Source organism: Ceratosolen solmsi, unplaced genomic scaffold (genome assembly GCF_000503995.2).
Source record: "Ceratosolen solmsi marchali unplaced genomic scaffold, CerSol_1.0 scaffold33, whole genome shotgun sequence".
Classification (NCBI taxonomy): domain Eukaryota; kingdom Metazoa; phylum Arthropoda; class Insecta; order Hymenoptera; family Agaonidae; genus Ceratosolen; species Ceratosolen solmsi.
In genome coordinates this window covers 243,251-255,853 of record NW_011948438.1, presented here as the reverse complement: position 1 = coordinate 255,853, position 12,603 = coordinate 243,251, and the positions used below count along the sequence as shown (strand labels likewise).

The window sequence follows — 12,603 nt, the reverse complement described above, 5'->3', positions numbered from 1 at the left end:
CAAATTTCCCATCACGTGCTGTTATATATATATATATATATATATATATATATATATATATATATATATATATATATATCAAGCGTTTTATTACTTGCTATCACGTATTATCACTTTCGTTACTTTGAGCAATTTTCTGTTCCTTTACTTTATAGCAAATTGAATTGAATTGTTGGTTGATGCTTGGGATAAACTTTCCTTTGGTTGAGAAAATGATCGTATGAACAGTATAGACGATAAATTCGCGCGATTAATAATGAAAATGTCCAGTTTGAAATTCTATATGATCGTCTGTCAATGCATCTATGCAATTATTATTGTTTAATAAAATTTATAGGCTCGACGAAGGTTGGGAATAACATATACTCTACGCGCGATAACGTATTCTCCATTACATGATAATTTTGTATATTTTAAAATAAAAATATTTTAATAATGGCTTTCATTAGAATGTCGAATGATTCTTGATTAAATTAAGCGTAAAAAATATTGTTTTTTTTCTCTTCTTTTTTCTTTTTCTTTTTCTTTTTTTTATTGCAATAATGTGATCGTCGCTCGTTTAGATGCACATTGTGCATACTTATAAGGGGAGAATAGATTTTGAAATTTAAAATTAACAAAACAAGAGATAAGATCGGCAGAAATTTGTTTTGCATTAAGCGATTAGCGAATAAACAATCTGACGATTAACGTTGATTTATTTATCGAGAAGCGAGGAAAACTAAATTTGGCCATTTGCGAAGAAGCGATTCGCAAGAGCATTCCAATAAATGCCTACGGCTTGAGATTGATTTAGATCGATTAAGTTCGCGTGCGCATCGATGATTAATAATGCAATTAAACGCTCGCAACTATTAATTAATTAATCTTTTAATGTGTTAAATAGGAATTCGGTTGGTTGTCTGATGACGCGATGAGGCAGCGATTAAGGGGTGACTAGGAGAGTACCGAGTACCGAGTACCGAGTAGTGAAAAGTGACGGCACGCGCCGTTAAAAAAAAAAAATAGTAATAATAATAATAATAATAATAATAATAATAATAATAATAACTAATCCCCCATAGACAAGTGAAATGTTTGAAATGGGATTGGTAATGAAAGTTTTGAAAAGTTGCATAGTCCTTTCAATTGATAATATGATCGCGAAGCATATCGGCACGGCACAGTTGCACAAGTCCATCATTGACCTGACCTGATAATATCCTCCATATCAACGAGTAGTGCATAAAGCATTAATTACAAACTTTAAACTATTAATTTTGTGTAAAGTTTAAGTATACTTGTATTAATGCTTCTTGATGGGTTCGATAATTTTTTCTTCTTTTTTGTTTGTTTTTACATAATTACCTCCGTTGGATTTACTTTACGACGATCAATTTTATATTTTATAATTTACGCTTGGAATGCAATGCCAATGTTAACGAGGAAGGAATACATCGGCTCTATGGTTGTCAAAGTAGACGAATGGGCCATTTATTGGTATTTAATGTCGCTGGCTTAACTAGGCAACTCAATCGACCATTTTTAGGCTGCGACTATTAAAAACAATATTATCTCAATTATGTTGTTGTTGTTGTTGTTATTATTATTATTATTATCATTATCATTATCATTATCATTATCATTATTATTGTTATTACGGTGCTTTTTTACGCGAAGGTCGAATGCGGTGGTGGATGTAAATGGGGATTAAAGTCAACGGCAATCGAAAGCAATAGGATGATAATGTCGTGGAAAAATAAAAACATTCTCGACTTTTCTATATTACATTTTATTTTTTTTTTTTTTTTTTTTTTTTTTTTTTTTTTTTTTTTTTTATTCTCGGAGTTGAAACGGCATAATGACGTCCAAGGCGTGGCGAGAAGTGGCATAGAAGCTGTTGATACGAGCTTCTATCTCCTATTCTCTTTCTTATCCTAACTTGCATTTGATATACATTATAAAACTATTTTAGGACAGTCATAAGCATTATAAATAAACGGCAACGCTAATGAAAAAGTCGATCGTTGTATTTCGCGATTCATAAAGGGTTAGTTAAGTAATCTCGATACATTATCATATATACCGCCATCGAGTGTATCAATTTATTTCTTATTAAATTAATCGGGCTACCATGTATTAACATTGTAAATTATATCATAAAGAAAACTGAGCTAGAAGAAGAAGAAGAAGAAGAAGAAGAAGAGTCAAGAGTAATTTTCGTTCTTGAAACTTCTTCGCGTGAAAGTTCTTAAAAATTCGTGTTCACGCGTTTCCTCGCACCGCTACTTCGACGTCAAATTAATTATTAATTATAATCTCCTAGCCATATTGGTAAAGTTGTTGATCTTTTATCAAAATTCTCATCTCCTTCTCATCTCCTCTTAAATATCATCGTTTTCATGTCTGCCAGTTGCTATTGCAATTCGATGACACGATCGGCTGGCGCGCATCTTTTGAATGTACAATAAACGTAAATAGAAAATAACAATTGTTTTTATGAAATTATAGAATTTGTTTGTTTCTTATTCTTTATTTATTTCATATTAATTTTTTTATTTTTCACCTTGATCATTTATACAAGAATATAGTGCGAGAATGACGGATTTTTATAATTCTTGTTTCTTTATTAGCTTTCCATGATGCGTAAACGACTATTCGATTATATTAAATTTTTCAAATTTCGAGCGTTGCAGTTTGCATTGGCTATCTCTAACCGTTTTACCAATCTATAATTATATTAATTATAATGTCGAGCACGCTACGAGTCGTCTGGCTATTTTACTAATTTCTCCTCGACATACGCGGGACAATCGCTGGGGTAAGATAATTTTCACGAAAATTGCTTATTTACTCTTTATCACTTTTGTCTCGATCTTACTCCAGCTTCTTAAATGCCAGACATTAACATCCATTAAGCAGACTTTCTTCAAATCCAAATCCAACGTCTCGAACGTCGTGTCCAACGAGCGTTCGATAATAATTCGATAATAATTCGTTGATAATAATTCGATAATAATAATAATAATAATAATAATAATAATAATAATACCAACAACAATAACAACAATAACGACGACAACAACAACAACAACAACAATAATAATAATAATAATAATAATCCTTGAGCCGTGCCAAGTTCATAAAGCACCAAAAGTAAGCCAAAAGTAAGACAAAAGTGCCTTGGAATACATACGTCGTTCCTTCATCTTCCGAATTCAAGGTTAACGCGATCCCTCCTCGCTCTCTAGCCGATATTATTATGCGAGCGTAAACAACAATACCGAGACAATCCGACGAGCCTCGATATCTTCCATCCTCCACTTATTTTCATAATATCGCCCGATTCTCTCACTCCCTCGTTGGCCGGTTTTTTAATCTCCTTCCTACCACGACGACTCTTCCCCGTCGCGCCATTATCATTCTTAATAAAAGCGCCTGACACAGCCGCTGTGTATGCACGTATGTATGTTTTGAAGCTTCGTCGGGACGGGAATCGGCCGGCCCGGTCTCCCATACCCGCTCTCCGCCACATTGTCGCCCAACCACGCGCCCACCGGCAAAGTGCAAATAGTCCAAGCAGTCCAAGTAGTACGCGAGAGCGCAGTCTGCTCGTCGTCACGGGGCTTCGCTTTGAAATTCCCGGGTATTCGCGCAGCGACGGGATCACGGTGGGCGGCGTGGGTTGGGCGCGACGCGGAGGGGCTGGGGGATTGGCAGAGTGGCGGTAGGCCCGTTGGGTAGCGCTTCGATCGCGACACGGAGTCGCTGTGACCGGGAGCGGCGATGTATCTGTGTTTGTCGGGGGTTCCGAGGCGGTGGCGGCGTCGGCGACCACCAACCGCAGACTTCAGACGGGAGGAGGCGAGATCGCGCGCCAGCCTACTTGTCCCCCGTGTCACGGCGTTTCTAGTGTTTACAGGGTGAGAGAGACAGAGACAGAGCGAGTGAATGAGAGTGTGAGAGTGAGAGAGAGAGAGAGAAAGGTCCGATGACTGATTGATCGGATGGATATTACCGAGGGTTATTAATCGACGATTGTCCGTTATTATGGAACTCGGCTGGGCCGCGCTGCGTTCGAATGGCCGTAAATGGTTGTTTGATTTGAGGGTCCGATGGGACCGAGGTCGTGTGCATCCCCTTCTGACCATTAACGTTTGTTTGTTGATTTCAGAGTAGGAATCGTTGGTTGATTGGGGGCGCTACGGTGATCAGCTCGCTGAGGTTTCAACGCGGATCGGATGATGGATCATGCAACGACCGTTGAGGATGCGGTGAAACGATTTTACGCCTCCGGTGACAACGATGCGCATTCGTGGCTGCTGCAGGTGCAGGCCTCACCGGAAGCCTGGACTTTCGTGTGGCAGTTGCTGGACTCGTCCAAAGTATGATGCTTGGAATGTCGACGTTATCGGTCGAGAGACCGTATAAAGCTTTCAATTTTGCTTGCCAGTGCCTTTGACGAAGCAGGGCCTTGCGCGAGTTTGCTGTAAGCGCCCGATCGTTAACTCGACGAGTGCGTCCCTTCGACGTAGTCATAGCTTTTTTTTACGAGGCTCGTGGGTCGATGATAGTTGGCTTCCCGCTGCTTAGTCCGGGTGTACCGCCGCTCGTAAAAGACACATTTTATAAAGGTCGTCATAAAGGTCGCGGTTGCCCGTCGTTGGCTGTTGATATTTTATGGGAGGTGGGTAAGCACCTGGTGTCGAGTCAACGATCGAGCCTACGGATTAGAGGTATTACACAGCTGTATATATTAAGATAAATTGTAACGTTTGTTTCAGTCGGGGGAAGTGCAATTCTTTGCTGCGACTACGTTGTACACAAAAATCTCGAAGCAATGGGAGGAAGTGCCAAAGTCGGAATACCCGGGTCTACGAGCTCGAATACTCGAGGTCCTAGAGTGTCCCGGAACTTCAAAAATTGTATTGTTAAGGCTGTGCCAGGTGGTGAGTAGGCTTCGATGTAGGTCCGTGCTCAACGGACCCTTTAGCTCAAACCTCTCTCATTGCGCCTCGCTATATCTGTCGTAACAATTTTAGTTAGCCGCTTTCATGGCCAACTGTAGTATGTCGCAGATGGAAGATAAAGGAAAGTGTATGGTCGAGGAGTTGATAGAAATTTTGCCGTACAATTCGCCAACGACCGTGAGCCTGTTTCTAAGGGTGCTCGAAGCAATCCCAAGAGAAGTAAATGTTCTCCCATTTCTATACAAACAAGCGATGGTGTTGCTGATTATATTTTAAAGAACCAATGCATAATTTTAGATTCCAAGCAAATTTTACCAAACGATAAAGTAAAGTCAAGCGGTGGCTACAAGATTCTTTTCTCTCCGAGCTCGACAGCTCCTCGAGGCCAACGGGCCCTGCAAATTTCGTGCGTCGTGCGACGCGCAATTGGCATGCGCGAGAAAAGCGGAGAGATACCAATTATTACTACTCGCCGCTGCTCGAGTCTTTCAATTCATATTCGATATTCGCACGTATTCCTCTTAATTCATCATCGATTCACAAAGCCCATCTTGAATCAGTCGACTCGCGTGACATTATTTTTTTATGCATCATCGCTAACAAAGCTCGAGTCTAAACGTAGCTGGACGCGTTCGCCGGCCAATATCATTATGCATGAGTTTCTTTTAATAACAATACTTTTATTAATAATAATACAAATAATAATACAAATAATAATAATAATAGTACAAATAATAATACCAACGTAATCATAGACGCAGGCCATTTATTTCAGATAGGAGTGCTCAAACTGTATTCGTTAATTTTTTTCCTTTTCTCCTCATTTTAATAGTTCGACCGGCGTCAAGGCGTGAAGCAATTAAAACTACGCGAAAGCATTCTTAATAATTGGTGCAAAACTTCGTGGCTCCTTCAGCAAATCTTCTCCACTTGTACTCAAATGAACGATAGCAACAGTAATGCCTTGTACCTGTCAGGTATCGAGTGCACACTTTCTTGGTTAAAACTCGGTCAATTACCACTGAATACAATTGGACAAATATATCCACATCTTCTTATCGCTGCAGCTCGATTCATACCAAACAGGTAATTAATTATGCTTGTACCGACCATGTAATTTTCGCTTCCTCCTCAACTTCTTCGCCAACAACCTTAACCCTTCCCCTGCGACTCGTGAGTCCAAGGCACGCGCGCGCCACTGGCGACTTAAAAGCGCGATCGTATTATTTGTTATTAACGTCCTTGGCGACCTCTTTCGCGCCACTTTCGACACAACCGCGCGCAGCCGAATTAAAGCGACAAAATGCCACGGCAGGGAGGAGATCGAGGGCGAGAATTCCCGAAGCTGGGAGGTGATCAGGGAGTGTCTCACCATGGTAGTAACGCACACGGAGCTCTACAAGCGGCCCCAGCTATTCTGGGAATGGGCCGAGAGCCTCATATGCATGGTGAAGGAGCTCGGCGCCAAGCAATATTATGAGATCCTCACGGCCTTTGGCGAGGCTCACAGCCGCGCATTCCTCCTCGCCCTCTCGAGCAACGTCGGCTGCACCGAGCAACAAAAGTGGATCGCCGAGCAGCTCATCGAGTTCCTCCTCGAGTGCTCGGAACAGGAGGGCCGTTACCCCATCGACGAGAGGCGCAGCTGCATACCGTTTGGCTTCTGGTACGCGCTGCAGGACGACCTCGCCACCCTCGATCAGCCCTTCGACAGGCAGGCAACCTTCGCCCTCAAGCCCATCTACGCGAGACTGGCGCAGGCACTGCTTAAGAAGGCGACCCTACCCTCCTCGCCCTCCGAGGCCGGCACTACCGAGGAGCGCGAGCTGCTCAGGTGCTACAGGTACGTCCGTTAACCGTCACATCTCACGACAATGACGACGACGACGACGACGACGACGACGACGACGACGACGACGCACGGCAAATTCTCATGATATCCGGGCTTCGTTTGCAGACAAGATGCCGCCGACACGTTATTCTACTGTTACAATGTCCTTCAGCAAGATCTGTTTATCCTTCTTGGTCAAAGATTAAGTCAGTCGCACAACGACGTGAGCAAATGGACCGAGGTCGAGTCGACCATCCACGCGTTCAAAGCCCTCTGCGACTACGTTGGCACTCAAGAATCCCATTACGTCGCAGCAATAATGGACTTGATGCTCCAAATACCATATGGGATGTACCCGAGAGAGGTAAGTTTATTATTTGATGTCCTGGTGCGCATGTATTTGCACATTAAGGTGGTAAAATTGATGATTGTGGGGGGTTGGGGTGTAGCGTGCCGCCTCGGCGCTCGAACATTCTAATACGCTTGCTTAACGCACTATGCCGACCGACGGATCTCTCCTCTAATCTCTCCCACCACCGCCGTCAACGAACAGGATCCTCCCAATGCTCGATCGAGCACACTCCAAGGTTCTTTTTTGCAAAATTCACAGCCCTATTTAGCGGGTCGATGTGGCGTGGGCGGCGGCGGCGGCGGCGGCGGCGACGGCGACGGCGGTGGCGGCGGTGGCGGCAGTGGCGACGGCGGCGGCGGTGGCGGCGGTGGCGGCAGTGGCGACGCCTTGGCACACGCGCCACCAGGACATTTCGCGCTCACGCTGTCGCGAGTTCGCAGGTGCTGTGCTGCGCCTGCTTGGCGATCGGTGACTACGCCGAGTGGATCGGCCAACATCCCGAGCCCTGGCTCGAGCGAGTCCTCCAGCTGGTCGTGATGGGCCTTACCAACGACCCAGTGAGCGCGCCCGCGGCGAGCATGGCACTCAAGGACATCGCCCGGGAGTGCGGTCAGCACCTCGCGCCCCTGGCACCCTCGATCCTCGAGACCATCGGCCGTATTCTGCCGGGCGTGGCGCCCGGTGGCGGTGAGGGTCTGCGGCTCATGTACGCCGCGGGTAAGCTGCTCAACTCCCTACCGAGTACCGAGGCGCAGCTCTCCCATCTCGAGGCGACCCTCGGCCTCTGCGTGCTCAGGCTCCGGGAGCTCCTCCAGCAGCCCGTAACCGAGGCTCAGCTCGCCGTTGCCAACCAGCTCAAGATGATCACCATGTTCTTTACGACGCTCGAGGGCGCCATCGGCAACGCCGTCCTCGAGGCGCTTCTCCCGATATTTGAGGGGGTGAGTCGAGCTACTCCGCCCTTTACCCGAGCTGCGTTTGTCGCAACATTATTAAGCATTGACGTGGGTGATGATAAGTTATCTATAGCCAAAAAAAAAAAAAAAAAAAAAAAAAAACCGACTAATGGAGAGGAATCGAGGAAAAACTCGGAATTCGGCGTAGACGATTCGCTCGAGCATTGCTGCATGATTCTCGAAACGCAAAGAGAAAAGAAAAAATAAATAATGGTCCAAAGTATGGTAGAGCGCGGTAATTGCCGGCGAGCATATAAAATCTATCAAAAGCTCCTAGTAGTATGAGAGAGAGAGAGAGAGAGAGAGAGAGAGAGAGAGAGAGAGAGAGAGAGAGACAGACAGAGAAAAGTGACGTCTAATTTTAATTTGTCAACAGATCGTGAACCATCCGGAATGGAGTACAGTGGATTCGACTCTGGAGGCTATGCACAACTGCGCGCAAAAATCTCTGTCCTCGTTGGTCTGTCCGGAGCGCGAGGCTAAGCCACTACTCCCGATCCTCAGCGCCTCCTACAAGATACGAGCCCACCCCGCGGCCCTTACCTTCCTCAAGCAGCTGGTCCTACTGTTCGGCAGGGACCCAAACAACATCATCGGTCCCGTTTTTGGCGAGATAAGCGGCCTGACGCTGCGCGGCGTTGCCGCCTGTCGCCAGGTCAGCGGCAACCTCTCCAACCTCTCCGATCTCCTCGAGGCTTACCTCGGCCTCCTCGCCCAGATCTGCAAGAAGAACGCGAGACTGCTACTGCAGATACCCGATCAAGTACCTGAGATGCTGCACTGCGGTTAGTTTCATCTCCTGTGTTTGCTACGAGTGAGAGGGAAAAAAAAAATGTGAAAATGTAAGGAGAGAGAGAGAGAGGAAGAAGGAGACTGACGAGGCCAATTTCAAATGGTCCCTTAAAGTTAAAAAAAAAAAAAAAAAAAAAAAAATTATATCCCGATAAAAGTGAATTTATAAATTTAGTGAATTCTCTATGAAAAAAAGATGAAAAAAAGATTTGGGGTGGGGGGGGGGGGGGGTTTCCACACGAGACTCGCGAATCTTAAAATTTCGAGGTGAACGAACGTGTCCATTATTATTAATCCACGTCTTCTCCACTCTTTTATAATTATATTTATTAATTGCCAAATGGTGTAGTGTCATTTACTAGAGTATTGCTTGAAGTGTCGAGATTGTGGTACGTAAAGCGGCGAGTACAGTGAACTGTCGTTGACCGGCCACCGGAAAGGACCTTGACGTTACGCGCGCGTTTGGGGAAATTATTCACCCACGCGTAACCAAGTGACTTGTTTTTTTTTTTTTTCTAATTTGTTTATTTTTTATTTTGGTAACTAAGTAACCGCTGTGCGCGCGTGTCCCCCGTGCCGGAAATTAAATCGATAAATTAGTCGTGTAGATTTCGGGCGTCGAGACGTTGGGTTCGTTAGCTTTTAAACTATTCCTTGTGATAAAATTGTAATAAGTATTGAAAATGCCAAAGAAGGGGGAAGCAAATGCCGGGAAAATCGGTAAAAATACGGAGGTGTCGAATATGACGAAGGAGCAACTGATAGTGCATGCGTCTAAGCTCGTGGAAGAGCTGGAGCGCGAGCGGGAGGAGAGAAATTACTTCCAAGTGGAACGAGATAATATTCAGGTATTTTGGGATATAACGAAGCATCAGTTGCAGGAATGTCGGCAAATGAACAGAATATTCGAGAAAAATATGCAAGATTATTCAAGAAAATTCGACGACGAGGCATTGACGTACAGGCAGAAATTTCGACACCTCGTTTATACTTATCAAAACGAAGCGGCCGACGCGAACGTGGAGAACTTGGTGGCATTGAAGAAGCACCAGAACAACTTTCTCCGACAGAAGAACGAAATTTACTCGAGCCATAGAAATAAATTGAAAATAGCGAACGAATGCAACTTGGCGGCGTTTAGTCAGTGCGAGGCAATCAAGTTGGCGCACAGGGAGACGTTGGAAGCGACGAAGGAGGATTTCAATCGTGATCGTATAGACATCCAGAACAAGTACGACAGTAAGATAGCGGAGTACAAGAAGCAATTTTCCCTCAAGCACAATATGGAAATGATGGAGGTGGAAGAGAGGAAGAACGAGCACATGGACAAGCTCATTAAGCAGCACGATGAAGCTTATCAGGAGCTCAAGACATTTTACAACGACATTATTGTCAACAATTTGAGTATTATCGAGAGCTTGAAGGAGAAGTTCAATCTAATGAAGCAAAACGAATCACAGCTAATGAGTCAACTGAAGCATTTGAAATTAACAAATCAAAAATTAAAAAATAATTAAGTCTATTCGACATTTTATTACACTTTCTGCGACTCAACGACTATTGTAATTAGTATGATTTATTGCTAAAGAATAAGGTGCGCCGAATGTTATTTCATCACTTTAATTATCATTATTAGTATCTAAGTACGACGTGTCACGTTAAAGAGCAAATTTGCTTCAAAATTGAAATGTTTCGTTAAATTTCAGCCGTTAAGTGTAAGCTGCTTTTTATTTTATTTTTATATACCAAGCCAAAAACAACATGCTTTCCTTTCCTTCGTTTTTTTCATTTTTCTCCCCCCCCCCTCCGCCCCAATTTTTTTCCCATTTACCAAAAAAGAAAGAAAAAACGAGAGCAAAACAAAAAAAAAAAAAAATAAATAAATAAATAAAAAAAAAAATACCATTTATCAACGCGTATCAACACAATGTATTTATTTGTTTTTAGGAATAGCGTGTTTACTTTTACCAGAAACTGGTACCGTTAAAGCTGCCGGAATTTTCCTAACTCACGCCATAACTCAAAGTCCGCATTTGCAGACATTCATACAACCCATTGGCCAAGAATTAGTCTGTGTTATACTACAATGTGTGGGTAAGTAATTGCAAAATAAACGAGACACCCACGTTTAATCGTTGATTGGGCGGCATGCCATTGACGAAAATTTGAAATTACTTTTTCATATTAAATTCATGTTAATTAATAAATATGCCCACCAATGATATGATGCCCGATAATGCTACGTAAAAGTAAAAAAAAAAAAAATATTTCAAATATTTTCAATTATTATCGAGTTGGACAAAGTTCCGACAGAATTTAATTCTTAAATGAATTGTATAACGTTAAGGTGACGCTAAGGACGCGTTTGGACGAAAATGACGAAAAAAATAAATTTAACGAAAAATATTCGCTCGCGTTCTAATTTAAAATTTTAATATTCAAACATCTATCGTTAATTATCGAAACGAAAATAAAATAAAATATAAAAAAAATATGTGTCCGAAATTACGCGTTAAACACATCGCAATTAACGAAAACAATGGGGGAGGGTGAAGCAAACAAAAAAAAAAAAAAACGAACAAAAATCGTGGAAACAATTGAAGAAGTCGAGAATATCCGTATTATAATATCAATATTCGACATTCTCATATACGACTGCTTTTAAATAAAATACCAAAGACTTTTGACTGGCCTTATTCTCCACTTAAATCCACCCTCTATATCACTAACACAATCAAGCAACATAATTTTATTATTAATTGCAAAAACGTATGTATCATAGGTGTGCGCCGTGTCTCCTCATCGAGAGCGAATTCATATTCGACAGAGTGCCCCCCTCCACCCCTTATTTATTTTTCAAATGAAAAAGCCCAGTCCTTTGTTGTTTATATCGCGTTACATAATAAATAAACTTCGCCCGTCGCTTTGTAACCGCACTTGAGCAACATAGTCGACGTAGAGGCAACCGATGGCCCCTAATTTCATTAAGCACCACGTCAAAGGGCTACGTATTCAGATGGTAATGTATCGTTTCAGGGGGCAGCGTGCCACGAAATAACCTTGAGCCACACGCCGAGGTATTGCTGGCTCTGAACAAAACCTGCCTCGAGTGGACGACACAGTGGCTGAGGCTCGCCCTCGCCGACAGCACCGCCCTCGTTGTCTCCCAAGCCCAGAAGGAGAGTTTCACGCACGACGTGCTGCGCGAGCGCACGAACAAGCGCCGCCTCTGCGACAAGCTGCGGGAGTTCAGTATGCAGTGCCGCCAGGCGACCCTCGGCTTGTGAAACTCACCGAGCTTACAATCTGTACATAATGTCTTTACAATGCGAGAAAATAAAAAATAAAAATCACATGCTACTTCCATACCAAGATAATTAGCCGTGGCATAAGATTTTTCGTCGTCGTTTTGAGTCTTAAAAATTAATCGAGAGAGAGAGAGAGAGAGCGCTCGCTACAACTCAAGTCGTCTAAATATTCGATTAAAATCACATTTGTATTATGTATTTTCGTATTTGAGAGTTTGTACGTTGAGATGTGGTAGCTTTAAGCAAACACTTTTTTTCTAAAAAAAAAAAAAACAAACAAACAAACAAACAAAAAAAAAACAAAAAAAAAACAAAAAAAAACCAGGTGACTCGAAGCGCTCTTTAAGGCACGCTTCGTCCGTCGTGAAATAATGTATTTCGAAAAAGTAGTTTATGACATTTCTTGATTAATACG

The 12,603-nt window shown here is 43.0% G+C and overlaps 1 protein-coding gene across 1 annotated transcript; it reads left to right on the top strand.

Annotated features, from left to right (window-relative positions):
- Positions 1 to 4,173: 4,173 nt before the first annotated feature.
- cdm (importin-13-like protein cdm) lies at positions 4,174 to 12,323 on the top strand. Its single transcript, XM_011503447.1, has 10 exons — positions 4,174 to 4,364; positions 4,764 to 4,928; positions 5,022 to 5,204; positions 5,782 to 6,035; positions 6,265 to 6,792; positions 6,907 to 7,144; positions 7,573 to 8,073; positions 8,465 to 8,873; positions 10,828 to 10,974; positions 11,917 to 12,323. The coding sequence occupies exons 1-10, from the start codon at positions 4,221 to 4,223 to the stop codon at positions 12,165 to 12,167; spliced, it is 2,820 nt and encodes a 939-aa protein (XP_011501749.1). The 5' UTR covers positions 4,174 to 4,220; the 3' UTR covers positions 12,168 to 12,323.
- The last annotated feature ends 280 nt before the right edge of the window (positions 12,324 to 12,603 follow it).

Excerpts from the sequence above, each read along its gene's own strand:
- cdm (XM_011503447.1), top strand. The coding sequence starts at position 4,221 with ATGATGGATCATGCAACGACCGTTGAGGATGCGGTGAAACGATTTTAC. Across the intron at positions 8,074-8,464 it reads TTCTCCCGATATTTGAGGGG|ATCGTGAACCATCCGGAATG; the intron begins GTGAGTCGAGCT and ends ATTTGTCAACAG. Across the intron at positions 10,975-11,916 it reads TGTTATACTACAATGTGTGG|GGGGCAGCGTGCCACGAAAT; the intron begins GTAAGTAATTGC and ends GTATCGTTTCAG.